Source organism: Triturus cristatus, chromosome 3_2 (assembly GCF_964204655.1).
Source record: "Triturus cristatus chromosome 3_2, aTriCri1.1, whole genome shotgun sequence".
In the NCBI taxonomy this organism is placed as follows: domain Eukaryota; kingdom Metazoa; phylum Chordata; class Amphibia; order Caudata; family Salamandridae; genus Triturus; species Triturus cristatus.
In genome coordinates, this window is record NC_140584.1 from 1,088,150,670 (window position 1) to 1,088,171,475 (window position 20,806).

Genomic DNA, 20,806 nt, shown 5'->3' on the forward strand with positions numbered 1-20,806 from the left:
AGCCATACTTCTTATGAAACCGCTTTGAAAAGCCTTGTGGGTTGCACTAGAACTCTACAAAAACAATACATATTTCAAAATAAACAGATTGTCTATTACTTTTAATAGTCAGTACTTAATTTGTAAAAGAATAAGGTTTGGGCCCAGAGTTTTTCTCAGAAGCTCACAACCGGCACCATCGAAGGTTAGAGTGTTACAAACCAAGCCTGCAGCCCTCTTAATTTCACCTCAGGCCTCCTTAACCTCTTCAATGCCCATGACGAGCTGGTCTCGTCATGGGCCGCGGTTGCGCTGTGCCCATGACGAGACCAGCTCGTCATAAACCCCGCCCGCTAATGCAACGGCCGGCACAGGGCGGGGAAAGGGGCGGGCACTGAAGGGGTTAATCCACCACCAGACACTCCATACCTTTTTAACTCACTATTCCAGGTTCCTGCTTTCTCCCTTTGTCACTGTTTTACTGTCTTTCTCTTCATACTTCTTTTCCCTTTTTGGTTTTTCTCCCTCTTGCTCTGGTATCAAAGTCTTTCAGGAAAAAATACGTGCTAAGCCCAAAACAAGCATTTGCAATGCAATAGGTCTCGCATTACGCTAGTATGCGCTATTGACATTGCAAATAACAATGCCTTTTATTTTTGTTTTCATTTTCGTTTCTAAAACAAATAAAAGGCATTGTCATTTACAATGCCAATAGATTAAACTCGCGTAAATGCGAGACCTATTGCATTGCAAATGCTGGTTTTATCATACCCTTGTTCACCAGCTACACTACACTACATGTTTGTCTTCACCTTTCACTGTCAGTGATGTCCAAGGGACCTGCGTTCTGCTGCTTTCTGATGCCTCAGCTTTTACAACGAGATACGCAGTGATCGTATTCTGCAGTGGCGTTCACCAACCCTGATGTTGTGATGCACCGAGTATGAGATATCATTCCAAAGATTTAGCCTTTTCAGTGCTTAAATTGAGCCGGTGGTTTCTGGTGCTCAGCACCACCACTTAATCATCAACAGTGGCGTTTCATGAGCACCAGTTAAGGACACTTTTATTTACAGTGAGATTAAGTGACTTGCCCACAATCACAGGAAGTTGAGCCCACGCGGAGACTCAAACCAGATTCCCCATCTCTGAAGTCGGCAGTACTAGCCATTACACCACATCCTCCCTCAGCTTTCATGGTTAATAGTTGGTTCTGTTTTAGGCGGCACTTGTGTGTTTTTGTTTTACATATTAACCACTGAGGCTTTCATTATATAAATGTCATTGAGTTTCCATGAGTGGTAACTATGGTACCTCCCTTGAGGACTTTGCATCCATTAAATAATGCCTGGTGGAGTTTATAGTTGTCTGCTGGCAAGAAAAGTGCAAACATCAGAACTATCAATAGTGTGCATAATGGCAAGGTCTATGCAAATGATGCTCACCCACATATACTGCCAACGTTATGTAACAGTTTGGTTTTGCATTGGGGACAAATTAAGGAAAAATCCCCCTAGAATAAGGCCAGCCTACTGAACTGGGTACTCGTAAGCATATGAATGTTCCATATATTACAATGTTTGATTCACAGAATGATCCTTCGAATCGATATGGTATTTAGATGAGAAGTGTTAGAAAGGGTAGACGGACTGGGAGGGCCGGCCGGGGTCAGGAGGAGAGGTCTCCGGGGAGAGCCGTCTCCAGCGATCGTACAGACAAGTAACTTCCCCCCCCACAGACAAATACCACTCACGGATAAGGTTCAGTGATCTTTATAAGCACTTATTTAAGGTACGGTGAAAAGGGTACAAGGAGGTCTGGACTCAGGGGTCCCCTCGATCAGAGTCTCGCAAGGTAGGGAAGGGGGTAGCGGGACAGTCTATTTACCAATCAGGTAACTCGGATGCGGTGGTGATGAGCTCACGATCCTCGAGCTTTGGTGAGTAGGTGGTATGGGCCGCGGCAGCGCCAGCAGGTCCCGGTGCGGATGGTCGATACAACGGGCCGCGGCAGCGCCAGCAGGTCCCAGGAAGATGATTGTTGCAGAAGGCCGCGGCAGCGCCAGCAGGCAGGACGATGGTTCACAAGAGCGGGCTACGGCGACGCCAGTAGACCGTCAGGGTTGAGTTCACTCGGTGTCTCTCGACTCCAGGATACAACTGCCTTCCTGCTCCGGAGCTGCCCCAGTTATAGGGCTGGTGCCCTTTGATGTCCGGACCCTCGCACTTGGAGGTCGGAGAGTCCGGGATGAAGGTGTCCAGACACCCAGCAGGGGGTGGAGCCAGTGCCCGGGGGAGCTGGACGCGATCGGCACCTGGCGGGGGAGAGCCCTTGACACTTCGGCCTCCCATTGACCTGTCAAGGGGTCCGCTCACCTCCTGGGGGGATTGTGGTGCCGGGATGTCGGGGCCGGCCAGGCCCGGGGTCAGGGTCGAGGGGAGGCCAGGCGGCCGCGTGGTACAGGGTCCAAGATGGCGGCTTGACCCGGCCGGGAAAGCCGGTGGGGCTGGACCCCGTGATGCGTAGGGGTCCGAGGGCGGAGGGTCCGTCGGGGGACGGGGTACAGGTGCTTGTCGCGGGGTTATGCCAGGTGGCCCGGGGTCCGGGCCTTGTCGAGCGGGGAGGGCGCGAGCCGTCTGTGAGGCCTGTCCAACATGCGTCCCCCCCAGCTGAAGGCGGGGAGAGTCACCCATCTCCTTGGGGACTCTCTTCGTCGAGGCGGAAAAAGCGGGACAGGCCATCCGCGTTGGCGTGGTCTTGGCCCGGTCGGTGCTCCACGGTGAAGTCCATTCCCTGCAGGGAAATGGACCAGCGCAAGAGTTTTGGGTTCTCCCCCCGCATCTGCATCAGCCATTGCAGGGGTCGATGGTCGGTCTGTACCCTGAAGTGGGTACCGAAGAGATAGGGCCGGAGTTTTTTTAGGGCCCACACTACTGCAAATGCTTCCCTCTCGATGGTGCTCCAACGCTGCTCTCGGGCCAGGAGACGTCGACTGATGAAGGCCACCGGCTGGTCATGACCTTCGGAGTTCAACTGAGAGAGGACGGCTCCGATGCCGTGGTCGGAGGCGTCGGTCTGCACCACAAACTCTCGACTGTAATCGGGGGCCTGGAGCACCGGGGCGGTGCACAGGGCGGCCTTCAGCTCCTCGAAGGCCGTTTGACAGTCAGGAGTCCAATTGATCCGCTTTGGCTGGTTCTTAGATGTGAGACCCGTGAGGGGCCCCACGATGCTGCCGTAGTCCTTCACAAACCGCCGGTAGTAGCCGGTGAGCCCCAAGAAGGCTCGGACCTCGGTCTGGGTGACGGGGGGCTGCCAGGACTGGATGGCAGCAATCTTAAGTTGTAGTGGGGCCACCAGCCCGCTCCCCACTTGGTGCCCAAGGTAGGTCACAGATCCTTGGCCAATCTGGCACTTGCCGGCCTTAATGGTGAGGCCGGCCCGCTGGAGGGCTTGTAGGACCTCTTGTAGGTGACGGAGGTGGTCGGCCCAGTGGTGGCTGTACACAGCGATATCGTCCAGGTAGGCAGCGCTAAATTCTTCAAGTCCCGCCAAGACCTGGTTCACAAGGCGTTGGAACGTGGCGGGGGCATTCTTCATGCCAAAGGGCATGACCTTAAAGTGATAGTGGCCATCGGGGGTGGAGAAGGCTGACCGTTCCTGAGCCCTGGGTGTGAGGCCGATTTGCCAGTAGCCCGCCGTTAGGTCGAAGATACTAAGAGAGCGGGCGGCCCCCAGCCGGTCGATCAGCTCGTCTGCTCGGGGGATGGGATGAGCGTCGGTCCGGGTGACAGCGTTCAAGCCCCGGTAGTCGACGCAGAATCTCAGTTCAGGTGCGGTGCCAGGGGCAGCGGCTTTGGGAACCAGTACGACCGGACTGGCCCAGGGACTGTCCGAGGGCTCGATGACCCCGATCGTGAGCATCTTGGCCACTTCCTCCTGTATGCAGGCCCGTACCCGATCTGGTACGCGGTAGGCCCGGTGCCGGACAGGGGGACTGTCCCCGGTGTCTACGTCGTGCAAACACCAGGGGGTGACCCCGGGGGTGAGGGAGAACAGGGCCGCGAACTGCAGCAGGAGGTTCCGGCAGTCCTGTCGTTGCTCCGTAGTGAGGGCGTCGGAGAGCCGGACCCCGTCCACGGAGCCGTCCTTCTCCTGAGTCTTCAGGAGATCCGGGAGGGGCTCGGAGTCTTCTTCTGTGCCACTGTCCGTAGCCATCAAGAGGCTGAGTTCGGAGCGCACAAAGTGCGGTTTGAGCCGGTTGGTGTGGAGGACCCGAAGGGGGTTCCGGGAGGGCCCCATGTCGATGAGGTAAGTGACGGGGCTTTTGCGCTCGACCACTTTGAAGGGCCCCGTCCACTTATCTTGCAGGGCACACGGTTCGGTGGGGGACATCACCCATACCTGCTGCCCCGGCTCGAATTCCACGGAGGAGGCATTGTGGTCATACCACCTCTTCATGTCCTCCTGGCTGGCCTCGAGGTTCGCCTTGGCCATCTCCTGGAAGCGCCGGGTTTGGTTTCGTAAGGCCAGGATGTATTTGAAGACGTCTGGAGGGGTCGTTAGGGGGGCCAATTCCCAGCCCTCCTTCACTAGGCTGAGGGGCCCTCGCACAGGGTGTCCGTACAGGAGTTCAAAGGGGCTAAAGCCGAGGGACTTCTGGGGTACTTCCCGGTAGGCGAAGAGGAGGCACGGGAGCAGTACATCCCACTGGCGACGGAGAGGCTCTTCCAATCCCCCAATCATCCCTTTGAGAGTGCGGTTGAACCGCTCCACTAGTCCGTTCCCCTGGGGGTGATAGGGGGTCGTGAATCTGTAGGTGACCCCGCATTGTTGCCAGAGGGACTTCATGTATTTCGATATGAAGTTCGTACCTCGGTCGCTGACGACTTCTCGGGGGAAGCCTACCCGGGAGAAGATCCCCATCAGGGCCCGGCCAACCACTGGAGCGGTCACGGTCCGTAGGGGTACCGCCTCGGGATAGCGGGTGGCATGGTCCACTAGTACCAAGATGAACCTGTGTCCTTGTGCCGTGCGGGGGTCCAGCGGTCCCACAATGTCTATCCCCACCCTCTCGAACGGGGTGGTGACCACCGGGAAGGGTTGTAGGGGGGCCTTAAGCTTCCGGCCACTCTTCCCGCTGGCTTGGCATGTGGGGCACGATCGGCAGTGGTTCAGGACGTCATTCCTCATTTTTGGCCAAAAAAAGTGGGTCACCAGTCGACTGTACGTTTTATCTTGGCCCAGGTGCCCAGCCAGGGGGACATCGTGGGCTAGGTTGAGCAGAAAGTCTCGGAAGCGGAGCGGGACCACCAGAACTCGACTGGCCCCCAGCTCGGCGATTCTTTGCTCGCTGTAGAGCAGGTCGTTATCCCAGTAGACCCAGTGGGTCCCGGTGGTGTCCCCGGCGGCTTGGGTGCTGGCTTGTTGGCGGAGTCCCTCGAGGGAGGGACAGGTCTTTTGCTCCTGGCGGAACTGTTCCTGGGTGGGCCCCCCTTCTTGCCGCCACTGAGCCAGATCCGGAAGGTCCTGGGGTTGCGCGTTTTCTTCGGTGGTCTGGTCTGGGAGGTCGGAGCCGCCGTTGTCCTCTACGGGGGCAACTGGGGGCGGAGGTGCCGGCCATTCGGTTTCTTCTGATCGGGGGGCGGCACGGCCGGCCATGGATCGGGTGGTTATGCAGGCCCAGTCCGGGAGGCCCAGCATCCCCAAGTGTTCTCTTCTCTCGACGGTGGCCCACGGGGAACTCTCAAGGTCATTCCCCAGGAGGCAGTCCACGGGGGCATCGTCCCGGACCGTCACTTTCAGTAGGCCGGAGACCCCTCCCCATTCAAACGGGACGCAGGCCATCCTACACATGCTCTCAGAGTTATCTGCCGAGCGGACGGGGCAGAGAATGTTCGGCAGGATCTGCTCGGGCTTCACCAGATGACAGCGGACGGCCGTCACGCTGGCGCCGGTGTCGCGCAAGGCCTCAGCTCTCTGTCCATTAATGGTCACCCACTGACCGTATTTTCTGGTGTTGGCGGGTAGGGGAGCCCGCGGAACCATGTCTCTTCCCCCTAAGCATGCCAGGACCATGGCGGCCGGTTCCCACCCTTGCTGGTCCGGCTCATACTCCTCGGGTCCTTCCGACGACTGCTCCTCCCCCAGGGCAGCGGCAGCTACCTGGCGGGGCTTGGGCGTTTGGTTCAGCGGGCAGTTCGGATCGTTGGCGTAGTGGCCTATTCGCTGGCACCGGTGGCACGTGACGTTGGCTCGGTACCCAGGCCGCAACGGGGGGTTGCCCCGGCCGGCCGGCGGCGGGGTGCTGGCCACGGTGGTTGCCGGTAAGGCGTCTCTCCCACGCCCCTGGCCTCCTCCTCCTCCCCGAGGACGGTGCTGGCCTTGGTTGCTTCTGTTCTGGTCGTGTGGCCCTTTTCGGCCCACTCGGGTGCTTTCCCATCGGTCAGCTTCGGCGGCGAGCTGCCGGGGGTCAGTCAGCTTACTGTCGAGTAGGTGCTGCCTGAGCTCGACGAAACAGTTGTTTGACAGGTGTTCCCACACCATGAGGTTGAAGAGTTGTTCGTATGTGGTGACCTGACTTCCCTTGATCCAACCCTCGAAGGCCCGGCTGAAATAGTTCACGTATTCCACCCAAGTTGTACCTGGGATCCGGGTGCAATCCCTGAACCTCTGGCGGTACATCTCGGGTGTGAGGCCGTAGCGGGTGAGGAGGGCAGCCTTCATGTGGTCGTAGGACGACATTTGGTGATCGGGGAGCTGCAGCAGGGCATCGCCACCCTCGTTGACAAATCTCCCCCAAAGTCCGGCTCCCCAATCACTCCGGTCGATCCGGTGGGAGGTCATTGCGATCTCATAGGCCTTAAACCACTGTTGTATGTCGTCTTCTCGGACATACTCGCGGACCACATCCTTGGGAATGTGAACTTTTTTCTCAGTTGGTCCCGGGGTGTGTGGTCTTTCAGGCACCCCCAAGTCCTTATGCTGTTTGCGCAGTTCTATTTCTGCCAATTGGCGCTCGTGTTCGAGCGTTATCTTTTTCTCTTCCAGCTCTCTCTGTCTCTGTTTTTCTTCCCGTTCCTCTCGAATCCGCATATGCTCGAGGTTGAGTTTCTGTTCGGCTAACTTGAGCTCCCCATCCATCTTGAGTCGTGCCATCTCTAATTCGTGCAGTCTGACTCTGTCTCTTTCTCGTATCTCCTCCGGTGAGAGGCCCGTTCCCCGCTCTTCGGGAGTCGTGGCGTTTCTTTCTGGTGTAACGCTGTTTTGGTCTGGTGTGACGCTGCTTTGGTCGGAGGGTCTTGCGACCCCCGTTTCTGTCCACGACTCAAGGGCGCGCTTTAGATCATCCTTGGTACTCAGGCCAGTGGTAGCAATGCCAAGTTCTATGCAAAATTGTCTCAGTTCGCGGTGGTTGTATTCTTCTAGTTTCTCCATTTGGAACTTCTCGGTGGAGCTGCTATCTTTGGTCGACATCGTGCTTTGTCGTGGGGTGAGCTACTCTCTGTACGATTACGCGTTGATTCGGATCGCGCCGCTGGCCACCAATGTTAGAAAGGGTAGACGGACCGGGAGGGCCGGCCGGGGTCAGGAGGAGAGGTCTCCGGGGAGAGCCGTCTCCAGCGATCGTACAGACAAGTAACTTCCCCCCCCACAGACAAATACCACTCACGGATAAGGTTCAGTGATCTTTATAAGCACTTATTTAAGGTACGGTGAAAAGGGTACAAGGAGGTCTGGACTCAGGGGTCCCCTCGATCAGAGTCTCGCAAGGTAGGGAAGGGGGTAGCGGGACAGTCTATTTACCAATCAGGTAACTCGGATGCGGTGGTGATGAGCTCACGATCCTCGAGCTTTGGTGAGTAGGTGGTATGGGCCGCGGCAGCGCCAGCAGGTCCCGGTGCGGATGGTCGATACAACGGGCCGCGGCAGCGCCAGCAGGTCCCAGGAAGATGATTGTTGCAGAAGGCCGCGGCAGCGCCAGCAGGCAGGACGATGGTTCACAAGAGCGGGCTACGGCGACGCCAGTAGACCGTCAGGGTTGAGTTCACTCGGTGTCTCTCGACTCCAGGATACAACTGCCTTCCTGCTCCGGAGCTGCCCCAGTTATAGGGCTGGTGCCCTTTGATGTCCGGACCCTCGCACTTGGAGGTCGGAGAGTCCGGGATGAAGGTGTCCAGACACCCAGCAGGGGGTGGAGCCAGTGCCCGGGGGAGCTGGACGCGATCGGCACCTGGCGGGGGAGAGCCCTTGACACTTCGGCCTCCCATTGACCTGTCAAGGGGTCCGCTCACCTCCTGGGGGGATTGTGGTGCCGGGATGTCGGGGCCGGCCAGGCCCGGGGTCAGGGTCGAGGGGAGGCCAGGCGGCCGCGTGGTACAGGGTCCAAGATGGCGGCTTGACCCGGCCGGGAAAGCCGGTGGGGCTGGACCCCGTGATGCGTAGGGGTCCGAGGGCGGAGGGTCCGTCGGGGGACGGGGTACAGGTGCTTGTCGCGGGGTTATGCCAGGTGGCCCGGGGTCCGGGCCTTGTCGAGCGGGGAGGGCGCGAGCCGTCTGTGAGGCCTGTCCAACAAGAAGGTTTGCAGAATAAACTGGTGATGTCATCTCCACTACCACTATAAAATACATGCAATGGCTTAAGAGACAACAGTCAAGTGATTTCACTTTATTTGATGTCATAAAAGGAAAGGATGGGAGCACCAAGGGATACTCCCTCAGATTATATGAGCTTGTGCCACGGCACGAGCCACACCTTCTTGATGTTAAGTGAGACTGCAAGCAACATGCAGGAGTGTGGATGCATATTTAAAGTATGAAGGCCAAAGACACTCTTTCTAATACATACTTCCTGGCATACGACCAATCACTTATGGAGTCCAAGCATGCAATAACTATGGAACCCATAAAAAAACAGTAATGTAAACAATGCGCAAAGTTAGCCATTTCATATAATTGGAGATATACAAACTTTAATTGTAAACCACGAATTAAAGCTAAAATATTTTTTTCACATCTTAAATTTACAAACGTTATCCTCCGCATTTTGAAAGTGTTAGCTTTTGTCGATCTGTATTTTCTCATAACTATCCAAAACGGGCTTGAAAGTGCAATTTTTACATGGAAATTAACTTGCAGAAAATTCTATGGCATATGGGCAGTAATCGTAGTATTTCCGAGAGTTACAGGAATTTCTCCAGAGAAAATCTTTGCAACATCTGCATATTCTGAGTCCTGTGACTCCAATTGCAAAAATGTTTTGGAAAACGATAGCAAAATAATGCCCCAATTACATGTTTTTACCCTTCACTCCATCACCTTTTAGTGTCCTTAATCCAGCCTCACAAGGTCACCAGACAGCAGACTGCTCCATTGAGAACATCCCTATCTTTAACAAGACAAGCCCGGCGGAGCGCGGCGCGCGCGCTTGGCGGGGGCGTGCATTCCAGGCGGGGCAGCGGACCCTTTGAAGTGCGATGCCAAACAGATTGCATGGCGGCACGATGCGCGTGATTGTGCGCGTGCTCGCCATGCAATCCGCTTTTCGGAGCACTTTTAAATGCCCCTTACTATAGTCTCGCCTTGCGATCGCTTACGCGATAGCAAGGCCAGACCTAAAAAATTAGTGCTGTTGGGCACCACCTGCAGTCGGGCTCAAATTAAGCACTGTTTAAATTTGGAAACGTCCCCAATACGGAGTCAATTTTGTTATTCTGCAACTCAAAACTTAAATTATGTTCTTTTCTTTTGATCATGCCTTGTATTTTTCTTAAAATATATCAATAAAAACCTATTTTTATAGGATATAATGTCAAACATTTTATGAAGTTTTTATTACAATGTTCTTTCTAAAAACTGTGAATATATGCTATCGTTTGTACATTTGCAAACAAATCTCTTACTGTTTTATAAGTTATCTGTATGTATTTGGGTACGTTACTCGATAAAATATTTCTCCAATGATAAAACAAATTAAAAAAAAAACAAAGATTAAAATAGAAAAAAAATAAAAAAAATATGAATACATTGTATGTATTTTTATACTAACCATGTGCTGATGTGCGTTTGCTTGTCACTTCAAAGCAGTGATTGTTTGAAGCGAGAAATGAATTTACATTTAAGAAATAGTACATTAATTATTTGTTTTACTTTAAACAAGTGCCACGTGAGACATGAGTGCTGATTCTCATTTTTGATCGCGTTATATTTTCATTAACACTCTAAAGCAGTCTCTTGATTGCATGAGGGCTAAACTAATACAAAATAAAATAAATAGCACACATACAAATATACAAATGTGAAAAGGACACTTGGAATTAATTTTAACTTGTAAATCAGATGCATTTTTAGCACGGATATAGGAATAGCAGTTCTCACAAATGATTAAAAGTGACAATGGGCGGTGACCTTGATAGATGCTGATGGGCTACGATCAAAAAGCAATGTCCTGACAGAGAAAACAAAAAGTGCTGAAAACTTTTCAAAGAGACAATTACTTGGGGTTAATTCTCAGATGAAACTATAATAGGGCCAGCACTAGCAGCCAGTAATGTGCAGCTCCAGCAACCTTTCATCAAGTATCACACCAATCACATCATTTAACAACTTTTGCAGGTTCGTTTAGAAAATAGACACCCTTGCAATAGTCATTCCAGCCAAAGATGAAAGAGTGTCCACATACTTTTTTGTTGTTGTTGCAGGTTTTTATATAGCGCGAACTCGACCCGAAGGTTTTGGAGCGCTTTACATGAGCCCCAGTTACGTTACACAAGGAAACTGTTTTGGCGTACTTGCATGTCGCGGGGGGCGCCTTTAGTGGCATCATGGGCTGGAGACCTTCCCTTTGGCACCGGAAGGGAATTCTGGCCGGGGGCCGGCGAGTGACATCAACTGAGGGCGCGCGGACCTCGTAGGACCATATAAGGTGCGGTCTGCAGTAGGGTCACCCTCTTCGTCCCCTCTAGCGCCTACAGCACAGTACGGACCAGCATGAATTTTTGGGTATTCACGGGGAGATTAAGTGATTTGGCCAGAATCACAGGATGCTGAGCTGACGCAGAGGCTCAAACCTGGTTCCCCAGCTCCAAAGCAGTTTTGTACGCAAGGCCCCCTCATCCTCTCTCCCAATTAGATCTCGGCTCATCCAGCGCAAGAGGTCTCTCCCCCGCTCCTACTTAGATCTCGACTCTTATACAGCGAAAGAGGTCTATTGCGAAAGACCTAAGGTGAACTTACAGTTACAGCTTACAGCCCACCCATTGCTTACTATTGGTTATTTTTGTTGTCCCCAGGGCACTCTTTACTTTCATTCAGCTAAAGCCAAAAGCACCCAAAAGACCCAAAAGCATAGGGGACCCAACGCAGCACTGACAATTTTGTAAAACAGGCCTCCACCCCGGGGGGTGGGGTGCAAGTGTGCAGTGCTTAACAAAACTGGCCCCCATCACTGACACTTTTGTTACTTGGGGCCGATGCAAAACCAGCCCCCACCCTTCCAACCTCCTAGGCAAATGCCCAACGCCTGCTCCGGCCAGTCCGGCCCTGCATAGAGAGCATGCGTTTCCAGGTCTCTCCTTTGCGTGCTTCTTCCATGCCAAATACCTTCATTCTTTGCCCCCCATTTTGCACTCTCTCTCTCTCGTGCTGCTCTCTCTCTCTTGTGCTTTTCCCCCAAACTTCCTCGTCAGTGATCTCTTTCTTGTGCTCATCACCCTCACCCTGTGTTGCTCTCTCCCTTGTGTGCTTCTTTTCTTCTTCTATGTCCACCCTCTACTCTATTCCTTCTCCCCATCCTCGCGGCCCTTTTTTGTATTTATTTTTTGCTTTTGGGCTTTAAAAAAAAGAAATTATTTACTGATTCTAGACTAGAGGCATATGCCATCTTACAACAGTAAACGAGAAGAGGAAAATGGTGCAGACGTGAGTGGTGGTACATGTGTGCTTGTGTGCCGAACGATGTGGACAAAAATAGTTGTCATGTCACCGTGCCTTTTTCTTCTTTTTTGCCATGCTGTGCACAGCATCGGCAAAGCCAATAGGGCCGAAAGGCAAAACCTATTGGCTTTCCCAATGCTTGCTTTTTTTCCAGCTGTCTTATGCTATGCTCGACAGTTCATAGCTCAGGAAAGCAGCCATCAATGACTCCAACCCCTCTGGAAATTGCCGAGTTGCCCCGCTCGCAAGCTGGCTGTGCCAGGAGTGAGTGTGGGTAGTTGATCAGGATATAGTTGTATGATCTCACAATTTGGATAGAGGATGTAGCCTGGGCACATTGTACAGAGGCAATTAGGGACAGGTCCTACAAATTACCTTGGAAGGCATGGACACAGTTCTATGTAGCTGTTTCTGATTCCTTCAGGGCTAGAGTGATCAGATATTACCAGGTAATCCTAAATCTCAAAGCTCAAAGTGTCTTCGTTACAAATTATACAAACATTCACATCACTCTATTTGGTACCACCTCTTTATCCACCTCCACCTTATTCTATATCCTCACAGTTGTCCCACCTGGGCTGCCAAACAGTACTTAATTTGTAAAACAAATACGTGCCAGGGCCTTAGTTAGGAGGCCAATGCAGCTTGCACCACCCATTGCCCCTGCCAGTGTTGCTAACGACAGTACCAACACAATTACAAACCCTCACACTCATACATGTGTGACAATTCAGTCTCTACCAGGTCCCCAGAGCTAAAAGAATGGCTTTGGTGACAGGTATTAGGCATTTAAATGTAGGTTGAATGAATAAACAGCTGTTGTTGTGCTCAACACTGAATTAGACAAACAGCACCACCATGTGGTAGACTGTTATAAGTGCTAGTGTGAACAATTAAGTGCTGGTGCCGAGTATGGAAACTACTGGCTCAAATTAAGAACTGCTGCCAAATGGAATGAGTTGTGTAGCAAGACTTACCTGAGCAAGTTGGCACATGGGCCCGGCCAGCGGCAGCTCTGGTACACTCTCTGGATCACTGTCTCAGAACCATTATGCACCTGGCAAGAAACAGTCCTCGTCACTGTGTTCTGGCACCAGTTCCTGCAAAGAGAACACCTTGGGATTAGTTCTTAGTAGCTCTCAGTTTCAGATCAGCAGAACAAGCATAACTGACAAAAACAATGGTGACCCAGCGCAAGGCAAAATATGTGATGCACTATGCACTAGCATCTGATGCAAACATTCATGGATCAATCCAGTGAAATTTTGATAAATAACAATATCATCATGGTAACTCACTGTAATATGGATGCTTGTTTGGATGGACTGCTCACAAACTGGAGCTTGCACTTGCATCAAAAACACTATGGCACTTTGCAATAATAGGAGCTCTGCCCATTGTCATGTGAAGGATATCTGGGGCCTTGGCATGACCCAACTTGTGGCCTCCTATCACGAACAACCTTAATTCATTATATGATTTTTGCTAATTCAGGTGCTCGTGATGAGAATCAATATTGAATAGATGTGTACATTTTTCAGTAAAGGGGCCTGCAAACAAAACCCCAAAGGACAATCTGGTTGTCATCAGCCAGATAAATAAGCCAAAAGAAAGTTTAAATATACATTAATGATGCCATTTTTTTAATTATTGTTTGATTTAGCTTTTTTAGGTTGTGTCCACAGACATCTTTAGCTGTCTGTTGTGGAAAGACCTACTGTATACAATACCAATAGTTAGAGTTTGCTTTGTGTCAGCACACTGCTCATGATCGGTTGGCTTTCTTGTCCGTCTCTTTTTCTATTCAATGGCCTTTACCTCATCTGGAGTATAGGAGTTTTATGGTGTTTCTGTTTGGTGTTTTTTACGGTGTTTCTGTTTGGTGTTTTAAGCTATTCCTGTTTGGTATTTTACGGTGTTTCTGGTTGGTGTTTTATGGTGTTTCTGTTTGGTGTTTTTTACGGTGTTTCTGGTTGCTGTTTTAAGCTGTTTCTGTTTGGTGTTTTTACGGTGTTTCTGGTTGGTGTTTTATGGTGTTTCTGTTTGGTATTTTTTACAGTGTTTCTGGTTGGTGTTTTAAGCTGTTTCCGTTTGGTGTTTTACGGTGTTTTTGTTTGAGGAGTTCTATCCTTTACCTTGCCACAACTTGATTTTATGGTAAATTCAGTGTCAAAGCAGTCTGTTAATTCCACTTTAGGAAAGAAATGGAAAGGGTGACCCACGGGATGTTTAGTGGGTTAGTGCATAATATTAATCAAGATATAGTCACATGGCACTTGAAATCATAGCTCTAATTACCAAATATTAAATATCGTGAATACACTGGACTCTACAACTGGCCTTTTGCACCAGAGAAAGTCAAAGCACTGCTCAGAGGGTTGTCATCATTCCACTGGGTGAAATCGGATACTTTCCTCCTTGGATCACTTCACCCTCTTTGTCGCTCTCATCTTTCTCTCTGAACACCCCTCTGGCTGGACAAGTGGCCTCTGCCCGGAAGTGAAACAGGTGGGAGAGCAGCAAGTGGTTGAAGAGCAGAGGCCAGGGATGCAGTAGAGTCTGAGAAGGGAAGTAGTAGTAGAATGGAAGTAGAGCTATAGATGAGGTAGGGTGTAGGTGTTGAGAGATGCAAGCTAAAGATAGAAACGCAATGCAGCCAGAAAGACAAACATTAAGGCAGAAAGAGGAAGAGGTGGTGAGAGACAGATGCAATAATAGCTACAGACGTAGAGAAGGAGGTAAAGAACTGTGTGGAGCCGAGGATAGGGGGGAAAGAGGTGGAGGTAAGCAGGGGAAGAGAGGGGAAGAGAGGGGAGGCACAGAGCGAGAGAGTCTTCTGACTGATCTTATCACTTTACCGAGAGGGGGAGGCACTTGGAAGGTGGGGGCCGCCCCCTTTGCCCATGCCTCACTCTGCCCGAATTCACAGTGACTTTGAAAGGCACCGACGCTGGGTTTGACATTAATAATATGCCCAAAAGTGCCCTTGTTTAAAGGTTATTGCTCATGGTGTTATAAACCCGAGTAGAACAGACCTGTGAGGGATTCAATGAGGGCTGACGCTGATAGGCGCAGTTTGAAAGTCTCGGCTTCTTCACTCTAGGAACACTTGTCTGGTGGGAGCAGGAAACCCACCTACAGCAAAATACTTGTATAAAATACCTTTCAAACACTATTGGCTTTTAGATATTCTGATAAACACCCGAGGCCATAATGTGTGCACACAGCACCTTCCCCATCAAACACAGACATGAGGCAGAAATAGCTCTTTCACTGGCTTTAAACTCTGCAAGAATGTAAACACTGTAACAAGGGTGCTTGGTGTTTTTTCAGAAATGCCTCCATTGATTTAACTCAATTTGCTGGTTCGGTGACCTTGGGATATGAGTTCATACTTGCTAGGTGCTCGGTGTCCCTCATCACTCCAGGGGGCGGTGTGGGAAAGCTCAAGAAATCTGACAGCCATGAGAGTCTAGACATCCAGACACAAGGGGATGGGGCTGGAAGATTTTGGATGGGCGGGCAGGCACAGCAGGGGGCCACGAGCAGGGAAGGCGTCTATAATATTAGGCACAGCATGCCTGCCTTTGGAAACATGCCCATTATGTATTGTCCTTTTGGAAACTATGTCAAAGTTTGAAGACGGTCGATTGATACCGTTTGGCCACCCTCCACTGGGAAACGCAGGCAAATAAACAGAATGTACAGAGAGCTTTATGGAAACTTTCTGCTGTGGCCGATTGAGGGGAATTGGCAGCTGTAGCTGTTTTGCAGAGGTAAATGGGTCTATCCAGAGAAATGGGGACCTGCCTCAGTCATCACTTGTGATATCAGTTACACATTGATCAGTCCCCACCAGGGAGTTCAGTGTGCAGCAGAGAGAGGAGTCCACATAGAGAGGGCTGTCCTTTTTGTTAAGGTCACAAATATTCTACAAGTCATATATGCAGTGAAAGTTGGAACTACAGTGAAGTTCACTTTTAAGCTTAATGCCAAGGAGGCCTCTTATGTAACAAGCATTGGCAAAGCCAACAAGTATCGCCTTTACAAGAGCTATTGTCTTTGCCATTGTGTTTTAACCACGTTGTACACCAGCGTGGCTGCCGTTTAGCATGGCGAAATATTAATGGTTTAGTAGAGCGTGGCGTGGAGCGTCATAGAGTAGAATGCCAAAGAGTGGAGTAGTGTGTTGTAGAGAGGAGTAGCATAGAGTGTTGTGTATTAGATTGGTATGGTGTGGACTCACATACGGTGGAGTGGCGTACAGTAGAGTGGACTGGTGTAGTGTGCATTGGCGTAGAGTGTTGAAGAGTATTGTGGCCTAGAGTGCAGCAGAGGCGTACAATGCAGCATTGTAGACTGCAGTGGCATAGATTTGAGTGTTGCATAGTAGAGTGCAGTGGTGCAGATTGGAGTAGATTGGATTGCCATAGGGTACAATGGCATAGAGTGTAGTGCTGTAGAGTAGAGTGGCACAGAGTGCAGTGACATAGAGGGGTGCAGACTACAATAGTGCAGAGTAAAATATAGTGCCATAGAGGGCAGTGGCGTCGAGTGGAGTAATACAGAGTAGAATGGCGTAGAGTGCATTAGCATAGAATGCAGTAGTTCAGAGTAGAGAACCATAGAGTTCAGTGCTGGAATTTATAGTGTCATACAGTGCAGTGGTGTAGAGTGGCATAGAGTGCATTGATGTAGAGTTTAGTTGAGTAGAGTGGTGGTGAGCAGAGTGGAATAGAGTGCAGTGGCACTGTGCACAGTGTTGCAGAGTAGAATGCAGTGGCATAGAGTAGAGTGCAGTAGTGTGGAGTGGCGTAGAGTACATTGGTCTGGTGTAGAGTGCATTCGCGTAGAGTGTTGCAGAGTATATTGATGTAGAGCGCAGTTGCATAGAGTGCAGCAGGATATAATTCAGCAGCGTACAATACAACGGCATAGATTAGAGTGGTGCATAGTAGAATGCAGTGGTTCAGAGTGGAGTGGTGCAGAATAGGGTAGCATAGAGACGCACAAATGCAGTGGTGAAGAGCCATGTAGTTTGACGTCGAGTAGAGCGGCAGAGATTGCTCTGGCGTAGAGTGGTGCAGAGCGGAGTGGTGTAGACTGCAGTCATGTAGCATGGAGTGATGCAGGGGCCTAGAGTGCAATAATGCAGAGTAGAGTACATAGAGTGCAGTAGTGCAGAGCAGAGTAGCGAAGAGCTCAGCAGTGGAGAGTGTTGCAGAGTAGAGTGTCATAGGGTATAGTGTTGTAGAGTGCCATAGAGTGCATTGGCGTAGAATACAGTGGTGCAGAGTAGAGTGCAATGGTGTAGAGTGCAGTGCTTTTAAGTAGAGTGGCATAGAGTGCAGTGGCGTAGAGTGGAGTAGCAGAGTGGAGTAGAGTGGTGTAGAGTGCAGAGTGCAGAGGCACAGAGTGCAGTGGTAATAGAGTTGATTGTTTCAGCAAAGAGTGAAGTGGTGTGGAGTGGTGCAAAATATAGTGGCCGGGATCTGACGCTAATCCTCCGGCCATGACCAGTGACCTGAGCCTTTTCTTACCCCGACAGAGAAGGGGCCAACATACTGCTACCACTTGCTATCCTGAAGCTGCATCCCTTCACCCCATCAAAAGCAAAGAAAAGTGGGCAGGAAGGCAAGGGAGGCCACATGACAGCACACTCACATGCAGACACACACACTCACGTGCACCCACACATGCACACAAACACGCTGTATAGATTGCCCTGCTCTTTTACACCAAGCGCTCTGTCTCCTTTGGGAAGGGACACACGTCTCAACAGTCATCCAGCGATGCCAGCTAATTAGAGCACGTGACAGGCATCGGAAACACGAAGGCGCAAACAATAGTAGCGTGGGAACACAGTGCACATGCAGGCAATTACAGAGCCCCTCCCCGTAAAAATAAATAAATACAAATAAACAGCAACAATCACACGGGCAGCATAAGAAACTGCCGGGGCGCACTTTGAGGTGAAACTCGGCACCCTCTCCGCCGAGCACAGCAGTTATTTTCATCTCATCATTCAAGCGTACAGAGGCCGCTTCTTTTTCGTTTTGTTAAGCGCCGGGACACAACGGGGAAATGTGTTTCGGGAATCCCAGCACTTGCCAGGTCACGCAGGAGGTCAGCACGCCTTTGTCTGGGACTAGAACAGAGAAGAAAGACGGCAATCAAACCTCCTCCTTGAGACAGTTTACAAGCACATGTGCCGTGCAGTCAGCACCGCGGGCCCCAGGGTGACATTTGTAGCTTGTTGTCCTCATGCCAAGCAGAAAACCTTGCGCACATTATCTACGTGCAAAGCGGTCCCCGCCCCGCCCCTCCTGCAGATCACTGATCCATGCGAAAGCGTTGTTGTGGGGATTAAACATGTTTTCAGGGCGACTAGATTAGCGCCTCCTTTCTCACGAGTTAGAGAAATGGAAGAGCAGATAACGTGATAGTTAAAAACTGGAAATTAAGTTAATCAGCACAAACACAAAGCAAAACCTCTACAAATAACTAGAGAAACTTGGTTTAACAAGCGGTGCCCTAAGCGCCTTCGGACGGTTCACGCAGTCTCCATGCACGGTCCAAACAACAGACAAGCACGCGAGTGATGCCCCCGAGTGATGCGCACGCGTGCGCACGCCCGCCACAGCGAGACATCTGTTTTGCATTATTGCGCACGCATCTGTGCACGATAATTCAAAACAGATGTGGCCCCTGCGGGTAACCGCAAGCAATAGGCCGTGGGTGGAGCAAAGGCGGGACATGCACCCGCCTTTGCCCAATTGTGTGCTGTCTTTCTCAGAAAGACGCACGCAAAGGCGAATAGCCTCTGAACGAAAACAGACCACACGCACAAGCGTGTGGTGAGCTTTCCAAAGCCCTTTTACTGTTTACATAATGTCTCGCCAGAGCAGCGCAAGGCTTGACCTAAAAACGGGCACGGACCACAGCGTTGTGCAGCAGAAGTATTTTTTATTACTCCAGGACCTCTACAGCCATACATATCTGTGGATGTGTCCAAACTTCTAATGCAAATCTCAGTTTCGAATACGGACTTCTCACCCTTTTTCTAGGTATTACTTATGACAATTTCTCCAAACTCATCACAGAGAAATCTGAAGCATTATCTTATGATTTTCTGGCAGGTGTAAATGATGGATGTTTGGCTTGGAGGCTGACAGTGGGTCCTATTCATAAAGGTATTAACAGCTGAGTTGATTTGAGGTCAGAAGCCACCTATGCAAAGGTGATAGTAGAGCTGAAAGAGGTTGTCGCTATATTGACTGATTGAACTGTATACCTTCCTCACTATGGTTGTAGTTTGAGAATGAATGGCAGTCTAAAAGAGCAAAACACACAAGATGATGGACGGAATGTTGCACATTGGCAAAACATTCACCCCCAGACACAGATCTGGGTTTAATCCATCGTTATTTTGCTCACCACGCCACCCCAGTTCAGACATGGCCCTATGCAAATCAGTCTTGACCCTGTGCCTCATGGGAACAGTCCAGTCCGAACTGCCAAGCCATGTCTTCCCTGGACTGGACTCAAGCATCCTAGGACCGGTTTCGGGGTTTCACCCCTCTTCAACCAGGATCGCTTGACTCCAGTGGCGTAGTGAGCACGGGACCCACGTCTGGGCATACCCTTCCCACATAGGGTGAACAGCAAAACACAAAAGATGATGGACGGAATGTTGCACATTGGCAAAACATTCACCCCCAGACACAGATCTGGGTTTAATCCATCGTTATTTTGCTCACCACGCCACCCCAGTTCAGACATGGCCAAAAGAGCGCAAACACCAGGGTCTCTCTCTCTCTAGCACCGACATGTAGGAACAGCTGAAAGACTAAAACAAGCATTAAAAATGCAATAGGTCTCACCTTTTATTAAGTTAAAGCCATTTGCTTTGCTATACAATACCATTAGCAAAGCAAATGGCTTTAACTTAATCAAAGTCGAGACCTATTGCATTTCTAATGCTTGTTCTTTCGTGATGTACCAAAAGTCAGTTTTCAACTGTACATGTCTAAAGAAAACAAACCCCTTTCCGAGGTGCCCACCGCACATGCGTGTGTATGCGCACCTACAGGCGGCCAGTGAGAAATGGTCAAACAACATTTTGATTGACCACTCGCTGATAGCGCAACAGACACCAAAAGTAAAAATTAATCATTAAAAAGTAAAGCAAGAGGGTTGGGTGGTAAGAGGTCACTGAGTGGAAAGAAAGCAGCAGTATAGAGAGCGGGATGGAGAGCCAGAGAAAAAATTGACCCTCACGGCCACTGCACAGCAAGGTCTGGCATCAGCAGTGGAAAGATCTATCAGAGCACAGAGAAACCAAAATGCTCCTGAGTGGCTACACAAGAATACGGAGAAAAGCCCTTGACTCAGGGGCAGGAAAGAGAGATAGACAACAAAGCCATCCAATCATGAGTACGGGGCTGACCCAAAGCCCACTCTGATGTTGTTCAATGTACTGTAGACAATAGGTCTTGCCAACAGAAAGATAAAGCTGTTTATAATAGAGACCTAAAAATGATTCTTGCTCAAGGATTCAAAATTACTACAAAACAACTAAGTTTGACTAAACCTCGTAACAGAAACGCCAATGTACTTGCTTATAAAATTAATAAAATACTTTGAAAGGCAAAAGTATTGATACTACGGCAGCCAAATGTCGTTAGAAGTAAAACAAAATTAAATGTCAGACTTTGTATATTGCTACAATATTTTTGCGATTTTCAGTCATTGGCTATCTCCAAATGTGGATTACTTACAGAAGGAGGCTGTGTTACCATACATGGTGCGTCGCAATTCATGTAACAACCACAAAAATGAATCTCCTGTCTGATTACATGTATGCGCTTTAACATTATCATGTGTTCAGTTAT

At 50.2% G+C, this 20,806-nt stretch overlaps 1 protein-coding gene across 1 annotated transcript in view; it reads right to left on the reverse strand.

The window, feature by feature from the left end:
- The window catches only part of COL26A1 (collagen type XXVI alpha 1 chain), a 779,433-nt gene that overhangs the window by 556,282 nt on the left and 202,345 nt on the right, over positions 1–20,806 (reverse strand). The window contains exon 2 of the mRNA XM_085649850.1: positions 12,890–13,012. Within this exon, the coding sequence (XP_085505976.1) occupies positions 12,890–13,012 (123 nt within the window). The remainder of the gene's footprint in view (positions 1–12,889; positions 13,013–20,806) is intronic.